The following is a 22,218-nucleotide window of genomic DNA, read 5'->3' as shown; positions in this document are numbered from 1 at the left end:
CGGTTTCCATAAAAATTGATCACAGCAGTAGTGCTGAAACCAATTTCGTGCTGAAACAAAATAACTTTAAAACATCAAATGACCAATAATGCAGAACTAGATAAAAGAACAAAAAAAATGTAGGATAAAATTTTGTAAAAAGTTTCCAGATTTCTTACAATATGATAATTATTAAGCCCTTACATTGATAATATTGAAATCAAACTGCACTACCAGTAATAAATTCAAGGTTGGAAATTATTTTGGTGCCTATTATTACTTCTATATCCTCAAAAACAGACAGTCTTTAAAGATATTCAGTGTTTCTATAAAACACTTTAAAAATTTCCTGAAAAACCACAGGTTCAACTGAACGAACACAACAGTAAATTATCTTCTTGTGACACAGTAAGCAGTTTTGGGTACACTTTGATTGAAAAAAAGGAATAAACACGGATCATTAGAGCAAGTACACGTCGAAGTTTAATGGAATTTAAGAAAACTATTTTTTATCAAAATGGACAAAATTAAAGATTGACAGCAAAAAACGAAATTCTTTTCCTCTTGTACTAAAATGTAATACATATTTGTAACTCTCGTAATTATGAAATGAGTTGATTGAAGTAACTATGCTGAAATATTTGTTATCTCATACAAACTAACACAAAAAAAACAACTTCTGCGCTTCTACGCCCATCGGTCCAATAAGTGTTTTTCCTGATAATCTGCCTTGATTGTTCTTTCGAACAGTTTTATTTTCAAGCAAAGCCTTCCTTTGGCTACATCTTGACCTCTATTGCATGTTTTGTTTGACTGCAACAATTGTGAAAAGAAAACTGTGAAAAGACAAGGTTCGTTGTCATTTAAAAAAACAAAAAATTTCACTCAAACTTTTCAAAAATTAATTTTTTTCTGACAAATTGCGAGTTATCTCTTAAAATTATACTCACTGACTTATAAAAACTATCAACGCCAAATTTTTTGAAGCATGGCCGGATGATATTTGTTATCTTAAACAAACTAACCCAAAAAAATAACAACTTTTACGCTTCTACGCCCATCGGGTCAATAAGTGTTTTTTCTGATAATCTGTCTTCATTGTTGTTTCGAACAGTTTCATTTTCAAGCAAAGCTTTCCTTTGGCTTCATCTGGCCCTCTATTGCATGTTCTGTTTGACTGCAACAACTGTGAAAAAAAAAGCTGAGAAAAGAGAAGGTTCGTTTTCATTTAAAGAAAATAAAAAGTTTCACTAAAACTTTTCAAAAACTAATTTTTTCTGACAAATTGCGAGTTATCTCGCAAAATTGTACACACTGACTTATAAAAAAACTATCGACGCCAGATTTTTTGAAGCATGGTCAGATGATATTTGTTATCTTAAACAAAGTATAACAAAAAATAACAACTTCTACGCTTATACGCCCATCGGGCCAATAAGTGTTTTTTTTTCAGATAATCTGCCTTCTTTGTTGTTTCGAACAGTATTGTTTTCAAGCAAAACGTTCTTTTAGCTACATCTTGACCTCTATTGCATGTTCTGTTTGACTGCAACAACTGTGAAAAGAAAGCTGAGAAAAGAGAAGGTTCGTTTTCATTTAAAGAAAATAAAAAGTTTCACTCAAACTTTTCAAAAACTAATTTTTTCTGACAAATTGCGAGTCATCTCGCAAAAATGTACACACTGACTTATAAAAAAAACTATCGACGCCAGATTTTTCGAAGCATGGTCAGATGATATTTGTTATCTTAAACAAACTATAACAAAAAATAACAACTTCTACGCTTATACGCCCATCGGGCCAATAAGTGTTTTTTTTCAGATAATCTGCCTTCTTTGTTGTTTCGAACAGTATTGTTTTCAAGGAAAACGTTCTTTTAGCTACATCTTGCCCTCCATTGCATGTTCTGTTTGAATGCAACAACCGTGAAAAGAAAGCTGAGGAAAGACAGGATTCCTTGTCATTTAAAGAAAAGACTGAAACTTTTAATGAAATTTTTCAAAAACCATTTTTTTCTGACAAATCTCAAGTTATCACGCTTAATTATACACAATAAATACAAAAATCACCGCCGGATTTTTTTGAAGCCTGGTTGGATGATATTTGCTATCAAAAAAATCTAACAGAAAAAAAACGAAATTTTAACTTCTACGATGATAGTGCCCTCTAAGTATTTTTTTGATAACCTACCTTCTTTGTTGTTTCGGACAATTTTGCTTCAAGCAAAAAATTCCTTCAGTTATATCTAGCCCTCCATTGTATCGCAAAAACGTTAAAAAAACTAAAGAAAGCCATGATTTCCCGCAAAAAAGTCATAAGAAAGCCATCGTGTTATACCTGTAAAAAAGTCATACGTTGCACTTGCTTTGCAAGTCTTTTCACTCAGTTTATAGCAATTGTGCTCTTAGTTGGTTAGTTGTTTCATATTCCAGGTTTTTTATGGTGGTTTATGTATTTGCAAGAATCTTACAAGATAAACTTTTTCTTGCAAGAATCTTACAAGATAAACTTTTTCTTTCAAGATCTTGTAAGATAAACTTTTTTTGCAAGAATCTTGCAAGATCTTACAAGATAAACTTTTTGCCTTGACTAGGGGAAGTACGTTTTTTTGCTTGGACATTATGTGTGTGTCTACAAAAATTCTTATTTTTGGTTTTACCTGATTTGTTTCTGAAGGAAAAAGTTTTAGTGTCACTGAACTTCGACAGAAGACAGAAACAAGCGTTAAGATATACATGTTTTTCAGTTAAAAGGTAAGTTTATTTTACTTTAATTTTATTTGTTTTTGAAATTTTTCCTTTTTACCCTTATTAAAAATTAAGCAACAACTAGCAGTAGTTACCGATATAATGTGCAAAAATAACAGATCTCATCTGCTCTATAATGTTGCATTTTGTAACAACCGATTACTTTTTCATTTTTTGTTGTGAACTAAGAGGTCTTTTGTTTTTCAACATTTTCATGTCGTTCGTTCTTATTTGTATGGCGTGGTGTGTTCGTTTTCAGTTTTTGTGTCTGTGTATTTAGAAAACAGTGTTGGGAGTTCTTTCACAATTAATTTTAAACTCATTTTATATATGGTTACGTGTTCTGTTTAATTTAACGCCAAACAGTTGGAAAACAATTTTGTGTTTTGACTCTGATCATTTTTTCGCCTCGTTTTTTAAAGTTTAATTAGCAAATGATGCTTCTGATTACGGCCTCAATTCGTATTTTAAATTCTTTTAACATAATGTTATTGGGTTTGATAGTTTTAACAAAAACAGTTTTTGGAAAAAAAGATATTTCCATTTTCAATCTCCTTTTGCTTGTTCGCATATGCAGCAAGTAAAATTCGACAAGCAAAAATTGTTGTTGTCCTAAAAATGTTAATATTCATGTCGTTAGTTTCCACAGTCTTTAGGTTGGAAATTGAGGGCCTATCAAACAATTTTAATTTTTTCCGAATGTATGGTTTTCATCGATGTATGATGCAATCATCGGACCACTTGGCAAACAAAAATCAAAGAGTCTATTTTTTTCAGTTCTATATGACAATTTTTTGTACACTATGCGAACAGTTTTTATGAGCATGCATTAAGTACATCAAACAGTAAAAAAAAAACTTGGTACATTGTTTGCTATTTTCTTTGTTTATTTTTGCATGTATAGGGTCAATTGCTTTGTTGACAACCGAAAACTGCTCTTATTGAAAAATATTCTATTATTCAAGCCATTAGACAGCTCTTTTTGGCTTAAATTTAATGAAGTTGGAAGACAGAATCTCATTAGTCAACACTGGGCAGATCTTTTTAAAATCGACTTTTTCTTGTCGAGATACTGTATTAGCCTATTAATTGCTGTTAACAAAATGTTTCGGCAGCTCAACTGTCCATGTTAGTGAAATAAGAAAAAATATCCTCACTGGTATGCTTTTGTCCATATTTAGTGTTTTTCTGTCCATATTTGAGAATCCCTCATATATACTTGAGAACCTTTCACTCCGGTTTCTATAAAAAATTTTTAAATCTCTGCTTCATTTGCCGACAATTTAGCCACGAAGGGGGATGACGGTTGTCGAAATTATGTGCAAACGCGCATTAACGCCATTACCAGTGCAAAAGCATAAAAGTAAAAGAGTTATTATGTTAGATAGAGGAAAGGGATTAGGAATAAGAATTTAAGATAATTTTTCCATTTTAACATTAATTTCTTATAGTCTGCCGTTGCTAATAGCAGTGCAAGGTGACAAACTGGTAGAAGCATCGAGTTTTGAGAACTATATGCTCCCAGCTGTTGTAGGGAATATACACATGGCATTTATTAATTAATGCTTCCTCCAACAGTAAGAAATCTGGTTTGTTAAAATTAAAATCGAGGCATCACTCCTTTCCCCTTCCAGGCCCACTTCAGCAAGAGAACCAAATACGCAAGGCTATTGTAGTACCCGTATAAATTTTAATCTCATGAAGCACAGTTGGCAATTTTTCATACATATATTGCTTGATTTAGAAGAAGTCTCGAAATGCACCCCGTTCTCGTCAACGTTCTAAAAACCGATAGAATTGATGCGAAAATGAAGACCAAATCAGAAGATTATCATACAGTCAATCTATAGTAAGTCCCATAAAGTTGCAACGCAAGCGAACGTTCGAAAAACTCGGGGCATGCAAATGGGCAATGTTTTGCTAGATATCTGCGTGTTTTAAATTTGAACTTTGACCTTTGAAACGTTCGATAGCGTTGCAACTTTATGGGACTGACTATATCTAGTACGGATTTAGAAGCACCCGAGCACCAACAAGCAGTTGAGACATCCAAAGCAGGCCATTCCGTATCAACCGGATCATTCCATTCAGAGTCAGAACCCCTCACAAACTAAACATACCAGGGCTCAAAGTCCAGAAAACCAAATGCTGTCTTCCCAGAGTTATCAAAAATCTACATCATTTCCAGAACCTCCTCTTGTTGCCAAAATGTAGCAGTAAAACTAAATTTTATTTATAACTTTTTAAAAATTTTTGGATCTTTTCCGTTTGTGCCCCCCCCCCCCCCCCAGTACGTTATGCTCCCCCCAGTTACAGAGCACGTGCCATTACTTAGTAAATCATTATGTAAAATTTTGGCACGTGCGTCTGGGGGGTGCAAATAATATGCGCCCACTAAGCTGGGGGTGGGCGGCACAAACGGAAAAGATCCAAATTTTTTTTAATAGAAATCAATATTAGAATTATTTGATAAACAAAAGATTGAATCTGCATATTCTACTTCTAGCTAGTATTACTATCACTTCGTATTAAATTTTCAAAGAATACGGTAACTCAAGTCTTTCTTAAAAAATAACATGGAAATATTCAACTTTTTCGTTATAATAAGTTTACAACTGCGACAGCAAAAAACTTGCCCAGTCAAGGAGAACTTTTTCAATGTCTGACCACCGTAATTATGATCAGGGTTTTGTCTGACGATGGCACATTATTGACTAGTCATGCATGTGAGCGGTAATGTATGTCAACTCATACGAAATGTTAGAGGTAAAGAATATAATGAAAAATGGGAATCTGTTTAGCCCCTTCCCACCCCCCCCCCCCCCCGCTTAGTGGGCATATAACTTATACTTTTACGCCCCCACGCCCATTCGCATGTGCTATTTTGTAGTCCGCCCAACCCCTAAAGAGTTGAATACATATCAGTTATCAAACGGACACAAAAATAACATCATTTCATTTACAAAAGCTCTACTAAACGTTTTGAATACTATTTCATTCAATCTTTGCTATAATGTTTTTTAAATCTCCTCCGGCCTTCGTTGGAAAAATCCATCCAGTCAAAAGTGATTTTTTTGAGAATTTTGAATCAAATTCATAATTGAGCGTGTTCATCTCTATATATACTATGCCGCGATACGATTTAACAAGCACGTGCTTCAAATCTCAAACCATACGCTACACAGTGCACCAATATTTTGATAGTATATCGTTTATTGTACAATGAAAAACGCACAAACATTTAACACGCCGCGAACTTCGTGAAGTTTCAGCTAATTTCTTGATACAATGCTTTAGATTACATTTGTTTTTTATTGTGACGACTAAAAACAAGACCACTGATGTATTTTAGTTGAAAGCATCAAACAAAATATAGTCAACTGATAACAAATTTAAATTTCAAAAACATTCCAAGTCAACTTTGATAGCATCTATATTCTTCCGACTTAACCAAAAATTAATCTTCTGTTTACCATTTTGTTTACTCTTTTAGTTATAACTGAAGATTGGGTCTGAGGTACGATGGATCCGTTGAAATCCACCACAACTGACTCCGAAGCCAAGAGCTATTTGGCGGAGAAAGAAATTCCCCAGCTATTTGAGGTAAGCACTTCTTGATAGGTCCTCTAGCTGAAGAGATTTCGTGATTGTTTTTCAGCAACTCATGCTGATGCCAACTATTTTGAAGCCAGCAACTTCTGGGGTTTTAAAATACTTCACAAAAGAGATACGCGAGTATTTTTTAATAGGTATTATGTTTTATAAATCGTGAAACCAGAAAATCTGGTTTAAAAAATCATGCATAAGAAGCTCATGATAAATGTTATACCGACCTCAATAGTCCAGACCTACCTGCCTGAAAAACCTCATAGCGGCAAGTGGAAAATGCAATTAGAGCGACCCAATATTTTTTGCATTATTGACGTCACTAAATCGGGCAAGAGTTCAAGTGTGGGTTAATAATGTATTTGGATTTCTGTACCGTATCCTAGGATGAAGTACTCGACCCAAGACAGGTATGGACCAGCCGGACCTGGTTCGCGGACAAGGGGTCCTGTGCGACCCAGTTCATATTCTGGACAAATGCTCGGTTGCGCTGCTACGTCTGGCTCATACATGATATGAATCTGTTCTGTCTGGCCCATACCTGAGTTGGGTCTGTTGCCTCCGTTTGGTGTGACCCAGTGTCGGCATTGGGTCTGTTCGGCCTGGTCCAGGTTGACCAAAGTCTGATGGGTCTGGACCCTACCTGAATTTAGGTCGGTTCGGGCTGAACCACCCGGTCCGCGACCTAAGTGCGTCTGGCCCATATCTGTTTTGTGTCGAGGACCTCATCTTGAGATTCTGGGATTCTCGTCTTGGGATGCTATGAAATTTTTCATATTGATAAAACTGGTTTTTGCATTGTTTCACTGAGCCAGCATTAGGCCGAGTGAATTTGAACGCTCTCTTTGTTTGTATCGTTATCTAATTCTCAGACTACATTTTTGAGGAGCAGAGTTCTTTCGTTTTCTGATTAACAAACTTTTTTGGATTGTATAAGATGCAATCTCGGTTCCAGGTGTCAGGGCCATTTCAGCTCATTCATTCGTAAGAAATGCCCTGAAAGCGCCTAAATGGCCTGAATAACCAGAAATTGTCAGACATATTTCAACTCAAAATTTTTACACAACAGTACGACAGTTAAACAGATGCAGCACATTCACAAATTTATAGCATACTTCTTACATAATTTTAACTTATTTCCTTGCTTTGGAAAGCATTTCTTACGAGACGGTTCATTAGTATAAAATTGAAGTACACTATAAGAGTTGCCGGTATTAATAGCGCAGAGAAGGACACCAGAGAGCCAGGTGTAAAGACTGAGGCAACATGAGAAGAGTATAGAAGATATGAGCTGAATCCTCTGAAGTCGAAGCTAAGTTTCTGTCCTGCCATCAGTCAGTGCCAAAAAACAAAATAGAATATTCAAACCTTATACCAAAACATCTTATAAGTTCTATTAAGTTTTCATACGGATTGAATATTTTTTAGATCACGCAAATGTGAGTTGTTCATCGCAGCAGACAAAGAAGTGTAACTTTCAATTTTCGTTGCAGCCCGCGAAACTAAAACTGAGTCAAAGCTATTTCCAAAGCGTATAATAATTTTTAAGACATAGTTGTGCAATTAGTCCTTTTTTGTTAGATTCAGGCAATGACTCATGTGAAATATCGATACCAAAAAAAGCCAATTATTTTTTACCCTACTTGATTATTTTAGTCCACTCTGAATTGTGAACTGTTTTTGAAATGAATTCTTAATATTTATGCATTATTAGTCCAGTGCATTATAAAAAAATCAGTTCGCACACAAACAGTAACAAAAAATCTACAAAAAATGTCATATAAATGTTATAGACATCAGCTTGTGGTTTTTGTTCTGCTATTTGTCAGAGAGAAACTCATCACTCATCGTAAAAAATGTAAAATTCTTGAAAAATTACACCACTTTACAGAATTTTTCAAGATTTTGCTTGACTGATGTTAAAATTTAAGTAGGAGGCCGAGCATTATAAATTTCCTCAAACATTTATTTGATTAAAGCAACAAATTTAGCTCCCGGATTACGCTTCATCTTAACATAGTTTAGTGATTAGAATAGAAACCTTATATTTTGGATTGATTGAATAGAAACCTAATATTTTGGAGGATAACAAAAGAGACAAAAATTTTACTAAAACAATTACGGTTTTATGATTAGAAGAATCAAAATTGAGTAGGATCTTTCTTCCTGTGCTGTTTCGTTAGCATATTGTGTTGTGTAACGTTTCAAATTGTTTTTAGTGCCAATTCATTTCTTTTGAATATCTGTACTGTGCTCTGTTGAATATGTTCTTGGCAGATTCCAATTCAATACATTTTGTAAATTTCACACATTTTACAAATTTTTCTTATTTGGCGCGATGGAACCCCTTAAAACAAAAAGGTCATCAGAAAATCACGTTGGAATTTTTGAGAAGTGCAATTGATCAAGACAGACTTTGCTGAGAGGTTGCTCCAAATCTATCAAAAAGAAAGTAGGAAAATTTTCAAGATTTTGCATCATTGATGTAATAAGTTGAGTAGAATGCAATTAAGTAGGTACTTTGTCGATTTTGTTTTGCAAATTTAATACTGGACAAAAACGCAGGAAACACAAAAACGAAGACCGATTGAGCTAGACTGATGAGTTGATGAGAGAAAGTTTATTATTCAATCAAATTTTTATAACAACAGTTCTGCACACTACGTTAAAACCTATGTTTCAGTAAAACCGACTATGTTTTTACTCGTGAAATGGACTGTAAAGGTCAAGTTGAGAAAGATAATCAAAATAGTTCTCACGCACTTGCTTTTACAAGAAAGTCATTTACATGGAGTTTCAGAAGACTTGCTCGGAAAAACAATTTCGAAAGTTTTTGTCACGATTTAATTCAAAATACAATTTCAGACATAAAACTGTCAAATGATGCGAGTTGAGATTAAAACCTAACTTTTTGGAGGATAACAAAAGAGACAAAAAATTTTACTAAAATAACTACGGTTTAACTTTTAGAAGAATCAAAATTGATTAGGATCTTTTTTTCCTGTGCTGTTTCATGAACATATTGTGTTGTGTATTGTTTCAAATTGTTTTCAGTGTCAAATAATTTCCTTTGAATATTTGTACGGTTCTCTGTAGGAAGTGTTCGTGGCAGATTCCAAATCATTGCATTTTTTAAAATTCAGACTTTTCACAAAACTTTTTTTATTTGGCACAATGGAACCTCTTAAAACAAAATAGCCATCAGAAATTCACGATGAAATTCTTGAAAAGTTCAATTGATCAAAACAGATTTTTTGCTGAGAAGTTAGTCCAAATCTATCAAAAAACAAAGTATCTCCCTTTTTTTGAGATAGTTGCAGAATTGAATTATAATGCTTATATCAATTAAACAATGAATGATATTCAACAATTGCTTGTTTGGGAAGTGGTGCTTATATCCACAAATATTGAACAAGATCTTTGTTTTATTTTGAGGAGTTTACCCGTGAGAAAATAGGTTTCCAAAATCAACACAAAAAACAGGGTACTGTTTTCGTTTTACTGAAAATAATATTCGAGAAACAAAAAAGCAAACAGAACAAAGAATAAAAAAATGCAGGTAGATTGTTTTTTTTTCACATGGTTTTCTTCATTCATGTTAAAAATCGATAAATCCCGATTTTCAATTTTTTAGGAGCTTCAGAGGAGAAGTGGATTAGTAACAAATAATGTTATAAGAGAATGAAACCCCAGCTCGGTAAAAAAAAACAGTTTAACAGTAGAAGAAAAATCATGTTTTTTAATGTTTCAAAATTTTTCCCTTTTTTTGTTTAGGTGATTGACAAAGAACTGATAATTTTCTGCGGAAAGTTTTTACTGTGGAAAACAAATTTAACTGTTGTTGATAAAAACTCAATTTGAATGCGTTTTGATTTCGTTGGAAAGGTTGTTGCGCTAAAAGTTGTTTCCTGGTCTCATAATTTGACTTCAGTTCAACCCAATTTTGTGCATCTGAGAATATGCAAGAGATCATAAGGGTTGAGAAAAAGGTATTCGGCAATTTCGGTCGAGCATGTTTTTTTACACCACTTTGCGGTCGAGTGTGGTTGTGCCTATCTATAGCTGAGTAAATACCTAATTGTTAGGATTATGGTTACATTTTAGTGTCTTGTAGCGACAATTTTTTCTGATGTATTTGTACATTGTAATTTTCGAAATGGTACCGTTTCTCGAGTCTAGGGACCATTTATTTACCAACAATTTGTCATTATTAGTATTGTTACTTTATCTGTTTAAAATTTTTTTCATTCTAATTTGAATGAAGAGATTCTGTGTATTGATTTGTTCACATTCCAGAGCATGCTGACTGGTCTGATGTACTCTCGGCCAGAAGACCCCCTGGGCTACCTGGAAGAGTGCATCAACAAATCAAAGGAAGCTGGTGTTGAAAACATTATGTGGGACACATTTGCACTCAAAAGGGACCCCCTGCCCCCAATTACACCCACCCCCAGAGAGAAGAGTTTCATCACACAGCACAGTCCCACCCAAGAGGCAGATGAGAGCAGACACCCCCACACAGACCACAGTGCCCCGTCCAATAATCCAGGTGAGCTTTTTTTAAACAAAAAATGACGGATCCGATCTCATAATAAAAAAACGGTATCTATAATAATTGTAGTAATTTAAACTGCATGATAGTCAAGTTATCAAGTTCACTTTTTGCTAATTGTTTTTAAAGTCTGAACAGTTTGTTCGAAAAACGACAAGAAAAAATCTTAAAGTTTTGCTTTCGGAATGAAAAGATACTTATGGGAAAAATAGAGTTATTGAACTGCACAATTGATCTTTAATTGAAAACTGTGACTGCACAAAATTGGTTTGATCTGACAATACCTGGGACTGCAGTTGACTGAAATACTGGACATCAAAAGCATACAGATGTCCATGGCAAAGTTTTAATAATATAGATTCATAAAACCAAAGTCGCCAAAAACGTTGTTGATGTGAATGAGATTAAAAAAACTGATTAATTTCTACTTCAAAGTTCAAATAAGTTGAAAATCAAGAGAGAAGGTTATTAGGATTTTTCTGAAAATATCATTTAATTTTATTAAAAATTCACGCTCCTATTATTATTTTTAAAGACAAACCCCACCCTCCGAATATTAGTACTTTTTATTGAACAGAATCAACATTCTTACGGCCAATCGGATTCTTGTCTGAGGGATTCCTTCTTATACTATAAACAACAACAATGTACTGTAAAAGGTGTCTAATTTTCCACAGGTGTTGTTTCTTTTCATAAAATTTTACTTGAAAACAAACAAAGCTGTCAGAGTGATGTTGTTTACGAGACTTTGGATAATAAAATTAAAATTTGTTTACTTGTGATGCATTGTTTTCGCGGTTAAACTAATAAATTGTTAGGATTATTCAAATAGTTCATCAAGTGGAGAACAGTTTACAATTCTTCAGCCTTACTTTTCAGAAGATACCAATACGAATTCACTATAAGCACAAATTGAGAACTACTGCTTTAAGTTGACTTCTGAATTACATTGAAGTAGTATGCTCTTAACTTCTCGCGAGAAGCGTATCGACAATGTACTGAAGATCACTGAAAGGTTATACACCTTTTTGTCATGACTTTTTCAAGTTTCTTAGGCTGGGAAAAAAGCTGTTCTTTGAAATAAACAAACCTTTTTGGAGACCCCAACTACACTTAGCCTCTCTAAACACAAATAGTGTGTTGTATAAATGTCGTGTCTTTTTTCTTTTTTGACCATTATGAACGTCGACGCAGTTTTTTGTTCTCAAAGCTGTTTTTTTGCCAGTGGAATTCGGAAATCAAAACTCTGAAACCGCGAAAAAAATTATGAAATTGAAAAAAATTCTTCTGCACCAAATCGGAGAGATCATTTTCGATATAGCTACTATAACTTAAAAGCTGTTAGAGATACCATGATATTTTGGGAGCTGTTGGAAGGTATTCTCAATTGGCCGATCAAAGACAGCAATATGCAAGGCTAATATAAATTGAATCGAGTTACGGTGACCATCGAAAGGTCTGATGGTTTCAGTCCATCAGAGAAAAATTGAATAAATGACGGTGTTTTAAAACACCAATAGTGAACCTCACTCCTGAACTACCAAACAGCAATGATGTTTAAATGATGTAAAACAAGCTCGTTATGTTGAAGTCAAATTTAACGCAGTCGAGAGCAAATTAAACATTAGAGGTAGAAAAGCATATGACAAACAAAAATTATTACTAATTTTCATCAGAGCTCTATCAATTAGTTAACGTTTGTCAGCTATTTTATTAATTTTATTAACTAATTTTGGTGCGTGAATATCATTCATCTAGTGAAGCTCAAAATCGAAGTGTTTCGCTATCAGCAAATCCGTATTCCAACCTTTGTGCAATTTATAATATCTACTATCACTTTGCGTCAGTTATGATACTATTGGCTCGCGGCCATTTCGTTTGCTAGCACTGAATGATCGCTATTGTTTTAGACAGTTACAGGAGTTCTGTTGACAACAAATTTAAACTGAAAAGTAGAAAATTATTCAATTTCTGACGACGCCTTTAATCAAAAGGGAATCAACGATGCAATTTTGACATGTAAAACGAAGTGACTAGCCGTAAAAAATGAGCTTGATAATATACCAAAACAAATTGAAATTCGTTGTTTTTGTCTTTTAAAAAATATACATCACGTTTTGAAACAAAATTCTCGAGCGTTAACTGTTTTTTTGTTCTTGTACTTCATCTAAGTGATTGTACAGCTTAACTTACTTTGACTTAATGAAAAAACTGAACTTTGATATTCGCAATCTCTTTGTCTGTTGAGGAATAAAATTCCTAATTGATAGTAATTTTTAAAAAACAAGGGCAGTTTATTGTGCTGGCTTCAACTTCAACAAAGTAGAGCCAAGTTTCCTTTTTGATGTTATTTAAACCAACTGTGAACTGGATTTGAATAAAAAAATCACAAAGAAGCGCCATAATTTCCTTAGTAAATTCTGAGAATATCAATTTGTTGCTTTAATTAAATTACAGTCCTGAAACTTTGCACAACAATGGACCAAAGCTTTTTGATTCGGGATTTCCCTGAATTGTTTTACTGTCAGAATTATTGACAAAAATTTGTTTAATTGTTTGGAGATATTCGATAATTCAAGCAAAAAGAATTGCTATTCAGCAAAGCTAGACGATTAATCTTCGAAGCCTATTGAGTACCAAACAATGAACCAGTAATCTACACTACAGCGGATCAAATAATTAACAAAATTAACTGCAGAAACCTAATATTCGGACAGAGTTATAACAGTTGAAAGCTCGTTGTAAGCTTTTCCTGAGTGAGAATTCGTATATCTTTACCATAGAGTTTTCTGAATAGCCATTACATAATTTTCACAAAAATTCTATATTTTGACGACCGTTTATTTTTTTCAAAATTAATCAAGTAACTTGTTTTTACTTCAGAAGTTAAAAAATTTAAACACTGATTGTTAATTTTTGTATAAAATTTGATGTCCGATGGTCAGCAAAAAAACATTAGATTTCCAATAGAATTAAGTTTTTTGCAACAACTATAGGCATAAAAAATTAGTTAAGACCCATATTAAAAGTCAATTCAAGCAATGTGTTTAGTATGCGTCCGTTCCTAATTGAGGTGAACAAAAATTAGCTATGCACTTATTTATGTATAATTTTTGTCTCCTGGCCACGGTTTATGTTTTGGGAAGCACAATATTTTTAGGAACATGAATTATCTGAACTACATTTTAGTCTGTTTGATCGGGTTTCATTTATGCTGTTGATAGCTTCTATTCCAAAATTATTTATTTTAAGAAAACTTTAAGGTTTTCCTTCAATTAAAGAATTCGTATTTCCTATTTGTTCCAGCTTTTCATGGAAACACAAATTCTCATATTTAATTTCAAAAGCTATTTTATATAAAAGCATTTTCTCTTCGTTTTCAGCATTTTAAAGTTTTGAGTCTTACCATCAGATGAGGTTTTCTCAATGTCTTCTGAGAAAAACAGGATTCAATATAAACCTTTTTCTGCTTCATTGCCCTGTAAGTGGTTTGTTGTTTTGTTGTACACTTACTGGCGACGTTAAAAAGGAGTACTTCGGTTTATGACAACTGGTAGTGGTCACCAAGCTATTATAGATAATTTTGGCTAAAACCAAATTAAAATTTTGCTCATGATTGATGTTTTGCCTGATGATCAGGAGAGAACTTAAGTTGATGTATCAAATTAGGCTGGGCTGCTACAGATCACACGATAAGGGATCTTTTTATGTATGTCAGTCTTACTTGACACAAAAGATATAACAAATCGAAGGCAAAGATATATGCCCAAGACCAGTCTGTGCTATAAGTCTCAATTTAAAATTGTTGGGGGGGGGGGGGCAGAAAGTGTTTAATTTATAAAAAATAAATATAAAGTTACAGCTTACTAATTACCAGTTGCATTGTTGTGATATCGAGATGAGCTGAGTAGCGATCGTTCAGTTCTTCTTGTTAGTCGGTTAGATTTTCAGTTTAGACGGGAAAAAAACTTATAAGATTTAATGAAGAAATTGTAAGTTAAGTTGTTTAAACTGTGTATTTTGAGTATTTTCTGTTTGAAAGTTATAAGCAATCTCTGTTCTGAATTTAGAGCTATTTATCAAAAAATAGGAAAGCAGTTGTCTGCAGCTGATTTCTGGTTCTTGTTTCTGTCTCTCTACCTTTATTCCGTCCCACTTCGCTGAGAGAATTTACAAATTCATCTCAGCTCAATTTGGGCCAATGGGGAGCAAATCACAAACTCACATTCATAGTGAGGTGCTTCTTCATTTTCCTATGGGCCGAGAAGGCAAGAGAATTAACTCTTTTTTATCTCAAGGAAAAATGATTGAAAATCCAAAAATTAATAAAAATCTAAAAAGCTGAGAGCATCAATTATTGATCACGTAGGCGCCTGTTTTCTGCTTTTCCCCTCTTCTAAAACCGCAACAATTATGGTTTTCCTGGGGGCTTTTTATGAGACTCTATTGTCTTTTCCCCTGAAGTAATCTGCTTCATCTTATTGAACTTGGGGGAAGAGATCTGCAATGCAACTGTCAAAAGCTGAAGTGATATAAATCAAAAGAAAGTGTGGTTATACAGACCGCCTACGCTCAACAACGTACATTTTCTATCCTGGATATAAGCGAGGAGATCCAGGCCTAAAGTTGTGTTAATTTAAATAAGTCGATCTAAGTAGTTTAAATACTTGTGTACTGGTAGTCTTAACAAGCGTTAATTTGTTCAGCGCGCAGCGATATAATGGTTAATTAACGCCTAAAAGCGTTCGTTGTAATGCAAAATTATTTATTCTTTCATTTGTATTGGCTCTCGTAATACTACAGCTCACCCCAATTTTCAGTGAGAAACAGATTTAATAAATTATTCTACATCATATAAAACTTTTAAATGAAGGTCAGGTAAGTTCTGAGTTTTGTTCAAGCTTCCATTGATTGGGGTTGTAATCAATTGAGTTGGAGGTTGCCAATGTAGGTTGGTTGCGAAGTTTGCAGGAGTTGGTTAAATACGAGGCTTGATGGCGTCGTAATACAAAATCAATCGCAAAGGGCGATAATGTTGTGCTATAAAAACGATCGCAAATGGCGATAAAGTTGTGCTATAAAAAAGACCGCAAAAGGCGATACATTTGTGCTATAAAAAGATCGCAAAAAGCTGTAAAAGAACTGGAGTGGTGAGATGCAAAATAAACCGCAAAGGGTGGTGACCATGTTAGTTAAAGAATTCTGGTGGTAAGATGACCGGGCTTGTTACTGGACTGTCATCGTCTTCGATTAAAAGAACTTTCTGTATATCGTCTTCAATAGGTTCGTTTTTATCCATCGACTGTCGTTTTTTGTAATTTTTACCTTTCTTTTGAGTTCGGAAATTTTGGCTTTTTGTTCTACGTTTTCCTTCATTAATTGAGTTATTTTCTTTCCTAGCTCCAGATTCTTTTCTCCGGTTTTTGTTGGCATTTGTTATTTCTAAATGTTTCAAAGAAAACGTTTTTAACATTGTTTTTGCGTTCGATTCGCTGGTTTTTTGAAGTTGATGGGCAACGACACATTGGCGCTGCCAATAGTCGTTAGGTTGTTGTTTCTCCTCTGGTAGTTTCTGCGACTCCATTTTTAGTTGTTCGAATTTCAGTTGCAGTTCTTGCAACTCTGTTTCCTTTTGAAATAGTTCCTGACTAAATTTGGTGTTTTCTTCTATTAGCTTACTGGTATTGATATTCGTCAGTTCTGGCATCTCGACAGGAAAAGCAGAAATTGCATCATAGGGGATTTCAATGTATACGTCGACCAAGTTATTTCTAAGGATATAGGTGCCCTTCTTAGGGTCAAGATTTTTAATTCTCTATTTGCTGTTATCTGTGGGAAGCGAGAAAGTTTTTAGAACTGGAAGTTTTTCGCTGTTGGCTAATAGTTATTGATGTCCATTTAACTGGATGATGTTTATTTTATCAGCAACCTCGAATTTGTTTCACTTTGGTTTGAAGAAATAGAGAAGGGTGTTAACGTACCTCGGGTTCTCTTTGCCCATGTTCTCCTCTCGTGGTTTCTGCAATTCCAAGCCTTCTGAAGGTATTTTTCTGATAGCGTCGGGAACGAGATCTTCAATGTTGATAAGCTTAATAATTTTGTTTTTGTGACTACTAATTTGTTGGGTTGTGATTGGTCCCTTTCTGCTAACTTGTCAGTTGTATTGTGGGTAAAATTCTGAGCTGTTTTTGGCCGTTTGGGTTACTGTGATTCGAGGTTTGAATGGTGGGCTTGAGAAAGCGGGAATTGGTGTTTGATGGATCTGTGCTTGTTGTTGATTGTTAGATGGTGCGGCGTTTGACTTTGAACGGGAATAATGAAGCTTGGGATCTTCTTGGCTGCCATTTCTAGTTCTTTCCGCTTCTTGTTGATAATGTAAAATTTTTTCTTTTGGTTAGCCTGTGTCCTCAATTATCACACATTATGGCTTCTATTTCATGTTTGCAAATGTATTGCTAATATAAAAAAGAATTCAATTCTAAAAATGTTCTTGTAAGGTTTTATTGCTAACTGCTTTCTTTACAAATTATAATGCTAAATGCATTTTTTATCAAAGTTTGGTAGAAAAGTTTTTTTGCTACCTGCAAAGTTTATTTAATGAAAGAGGGTGGAATAATAAAAAATTTTATACTTATGCCAGGCGGGCAGCCCTGGCACAAGTACGTTTTTCTCCGCTGCCCGGAGGTGTGAGTCTTGGGGCGTGTGTCACACTAACACGGTTGGAACGACCCGTGCAGCTGGGGAGACAAACTTGCTGAGCTGAAAGAAAGAGATTATTTTTATCATTTTTCAATTATCCTGCTAGTGTTCCACCGTAGATTTAAGCCCATAAGATAAACTTTATTCCCTCTTCAAGGAAGGAAAGAAGAATTTGAAATATGTTGCATAAGATTAAGATTGTTATGTAAATGGCCATGAAGGAGATTATTAAATGGATGAAATTTTGGCTAGATATTCCAACTTATGTAGGTTCTAAAGCCCGGGAGGGCAAGCTGGAGAAAGCTGAGGTGACCCCTTCCCGAGGAAAAGGTGAAAAATGTGAAAAAAGGTCGTTTTGACTCGAGTTGTTTTTGGTTTATTAAACAACGTCGACTAAAAAATTTTTTCAAATGGGACATTTTGTCTGCTTTTTTATCCATACTGGACAGAATCGACGATCCTCATGTTGGGAAAAATGTGGGTGTTTTGTTACTCTTAATTCTGTTTTCTTTTTTTTGCATAAATTGCATCGGAAGTAGAATCGGGACGGGAAGACAGGGTCGAAGACAGATGGGATATTTAGGGTTTGAGTATCTTTTAAAAAGGGCCTTTCTGCAAGGAATACATACATAGTGTGGATTTTCTTTGGGGAATCATTTGTTTAGTTTTTCTACAATAACGGTTTTGAGCGAACATATTGTGCAAATAATGTCCTTATTGGGATAGAGCCAACGAAAACTGTCAAGTAGGGATTGTGAGAGACCCATTGAGTGACTGTTTTTTATTTTTCTTAGACAAAAACAGGAAAACCTTCGAGAAATTGAAGTAGGATGAGATTAATGAGGAACGATATGGCAAGTAAGGTAATTAAGATTAGGATAAATATTTTTGTTGTGAGATCTAGATCGGTCATCTTCCGTATCTGGAAAAAATTTGGCCGATTGCATAAAGGAGATAATAGTTGATAAAAATGATATTGCCAATACGCTCAGCAGAGCAAATAAAAGAATAAACAATATTATGGGGTGCATTTTGTCATATCACTGAGTAGTGAAGAAATAGGGTGAAAAAGGTGACTTGTTCCTGGTAAAAACTGAATTGGATTAGGGATATCAAGTGGACTAAAAGTAAAACCAGGAAAGGAATTAAAATTTTGGAAGTTTTTGGACGCATTTTAGATTAGGTGATTGTTTTTTTGCAAAGAGGGCATAAGTTGTAACCTTTTACGCAAAATTTACAAAAGTTGATGGGCTTATGATCACTGTGATGAAATGTTTTTGCAACAGAGTATTGAAATCTTGTTTGTCTGCAAATATCACATTGAAACCAGTTAAGGATTGAAAAGATAACATTAAATTTAGAGCATTTGGTACAAAAATCATAACCCATATCTTTTATAACATATTGATAACAAAGCAGACACATCACGTGGTGTAATTCGTTTGGGAAGTTTTCATATTATTTTGTTGAAAACTATCGTTTCGCGCGTTTGCAGCACAGGCAAATGAATGTGACCGGTTTGGATTCTTCAGTATTGGTTTCTTTGTCAATAGTATTCATTTTTGAAAGAATGTCATTGGAGGCGATTGTGTTTAAGCTGATACGGTTGGAGGATTTGGTTGTTGATTACCTTGGGATTTTATTGTTCGGTTTTTTACTAATATAACTATTAACATCAAAAAATTGAAAGGAATACTTACAGCTACAAGGAAAATGGTTAAAACGAAAGAAAAGGCTGCTGCATGATCATGAGGGCCATTAATAAAAAATCAAGTAATGTAGGTGTAAACATTTTGAATAGTTTGCAAACAAAATTTTGAATCGAAGATTTTACCACGGATTGTTTGGGTCAATTGTTTGTTTACATAAAGGGCATTTTGTAGTTGTGAAGGTCATACACTGCAAACAAAAGGTTTTTTTTGGGTGTAAGTCTTTGAAATGACTGTGGCAAGTGGACAACTTTTTGATTTCTTGACAAGTATTACACTGGAAATAATGGCAATTAGTGACTGTATAAATGGGAGGTACGCAAATGGGGCAATTATCTTGATTCCAATATTTAAATAACTCATTTCTACAGGGGATGCAAGCAAAATGGGGAGGTTGACCATTTGGGTTTTTGTGCAATTTTTTGAATTGACGGCAAGGCAGGTAAAAAATAGGGCATTCCATTATTGGGGTTTTATCAGTTTGTAGTTGCTGAGAGTATATTTTCAAAATGTTTCCCATTATATGGACAAATCAGAGATATTTGGGCATGAGACTTCTGATCCATGGTATTTGAGTTCATTGGGGATAGTTACATTTAAATCTGCAATAGCAAAAAAGCGATTCCAGTGTTTCTCGTCTGGATAAATGCAATAATGGTTAAGGGTACCTGTGCTTAGGAACATATAAGTTATTTTGTTGCTGGATTCATACTGTAAGTAACAAAAAGTTAACCATCTTTCTACTTTAACAATTTTAACTTTTTCCTTACCAACGAATAAAATCATTGTTTTTAACAACACAAAAAAAAACGACGAGGAAGTAACTAACTTATTTGAATAGAGATGAATTAACAGAAAGAGAGATGGAAAGGGAAAAAAATGAGCTGGCGAAAAAAATGTTTAAAGGGAAAAAAGTTTTTTCTGTAAACTGAATTATTTTACTCAAGAGCGCCCAAGTTGACTGGGAAGTGTTCTTTGATATCAATGAGTGCTAGAAAAATTTACCAGTGCATCATTCACATGGTGAGTCGATTAGAACCCTCGCATCCATGTTCGTAGTCTGTATAATTGATTATTATACAGGGTTTAATCTCTGCGGTGGAAATTTCAGTGAACGATCTCTCGAGGGACTCTACTTTGACTAGGCGCTCACCAAAATGGAACAGCATTACAGAAGATCTAAATTAAAAGGGATTTTTGAGCCGCTTAAAGCCTGGGATATATTTATAAGAAATGTCCAATAGGGGGAAGATGGCGTTAAGGTAATATTGCCATTAGTCCAAGTGTTTAAATATTCAAAATGGAGTATTAGTTGTGGGATTACTCTGTGGCATTTTGTCGTGACAAATGATTTTTCAAAAAATTGAATTTGTACTAGGCAATTTTGGTATGATAATATTATTATTGTTTTTGTTTCCAACTCATTAGTGATTGAATCGTTTTGGAAGAATCAGTTTTTGGCAGATCAAAATAAATATTGTGAGGTACACAGTTTGGATTTTCTAGAATAAAGAGGAAGAATTTCCAATGGACTGAGAGAGGGTTAATACTTAAAAAACCAAATTTTTCATTTTGGATCTTTTTTGAGTGTTATTTGTATGGTAGGTACGGGAATTGGGTATGCATCGAAAGATCGTTGATTTTGGTGCAACCCTACAATTTTATTGTTAACAGCAAATATCATAGTTTGGAATTGTACATAAGCAATGTAGATTGGATGTTGAACTTTAAAATATCGGGTCTGTTTGTAAGCTAGAAAAATGATGAATTCGGCGAATTGAGTATGGGTAATGAATATTGTTAAAAATCTGTAAATATCTGCCATAGGCTTTTTCACGAAAGTCATTATACTTATAGCAGAAACATTGCATAAGGCTAAAAGCTCAAAAATTTGATTTCCGATTCTGAATTGTAGTTTTCTATTAGTGAGATGAGTCATGTTTGCTGGTCTAGTTCACTACGCAAACTATTAGGATCAAACTGTGCTAAATACACGAAATAGTTCTAATACAACGAATGAGGGGTTAAAATGACACTGTCGTTACCCAAGTGTCCCAAAACTCAAATTTTATAATAATTTGAGCGAAAATGGCTCCGTGATTTTCTTCAAATGTTTTCTTTATTTGATAGATTGTAACAAGTCGATCTTGAAATAAAAAGTACGTTAATGGAGGCGTTTTAGTTAATATTTTGTTTGTTTTTCATTTCATAGCTGTGTATGGACGTATGCTTATTTGTAAAGATAGATGATATAAAGGTGCCAGTTACTTCTGAAAGTAGGATTATTGACAACGATTACTATTTATAGATCATCTTTCAATAGGATTCCCTGTAGCACAATCGGAGTAGGGGAAGAGTTCAGGCAATAGCCAGATAGACATAATTGCGATTAAACAGTCATAATTGGATTATAAGAAATAAAAAGAAAGAAAGGAATCTGCACATTTCTCTCAATGTTGAACTAACAAGGGAATTCAAAATCTAGCAAGGTTTTACTTGAGGCGCTTTGAAACAATTTTGTATTCGATTCCAATGTTTACAAATGTAGTTGTGTTATCAACCAGGGCTCTTAACAACAAGAAATATTGAAAATTTGAGTGCGGTACGTCCAGATCAATAAGGTCACTGAAATAGAAAGATGAAACTCTAATAGTTACAGTAGTTCCTAAAGTAGAAGTACTTGTTGATAAGATTTGTCCAATGTATTGTCCAAATCGAATGAATAAGGTGTTAGTCTGTTTAATGAATTTGGGCTGCATAACATAGCATCCTTGAGGTGTATCTAAACAAGATAATAACTAATTGGTAGGGTCTAATACAAATAATTTTTATGTTGTTTTGAGACAAAGTAATTTTTTTATATAAAAAGGATGATTTTTCCTTCTTGGTTACAGCCCCAAGACGGTGCCATCTCACTTCAAATGGT

The 22,218-nt window shown here is 34.1% G+C and overlaps 1 protein-coding gene across 2 annotated transcripts in view; it reads left to right on the top strand.

The window, feature by feature from the left end:
- The first annotated feature begins 5,861 nt into the window (after positions 1-5,861).
- Positions 5,862-22,218, top strand: part of LOC142356601 (adenylate kinase isoenzyme 5-like) — an 86,409-nt gene continuing 70,052 nt past the window's right edge. For both annotated transcript variants that reach the window (XM_075408474.1, XM_075408475.1), the window contains exons 1-2: positions 5,862-6,329; positions 10,629-10,881. In XM_075408474.1, the coding sequence (XP_075264589.1) occupies positions 6,249-6,329; positions 10,629-10,881 (334 nt within the window). In that variant the 5' untranslated portion in view covers positions 5,862-6,248. The remainder of the gene's footprint in view (positions 6,330-10,628; positions 10,882-22,218) is intronic.

This window comes from Convolutriloba macropyga, unplaced genomic scaffold (genome assembly GCF_964194025.1).
Source record: "Convolutriloba macropyga unplaced genomic scaffold, txConMacr16.3 SCAFFOLD_297, whole genome shotgun sequence".
Classification (NCBI taxonomy): domain Eukaryota; kingdom Metazoa; phylum Xenacoelomorpha; order Acoela; family Convolutidae; genus Convolutriloba; species Convolutriloba macropyga.
Note: the sequence above shows the minus strand (reverse complement) of the source record. Positions and strands in the feature narration are given on the sequence as shown.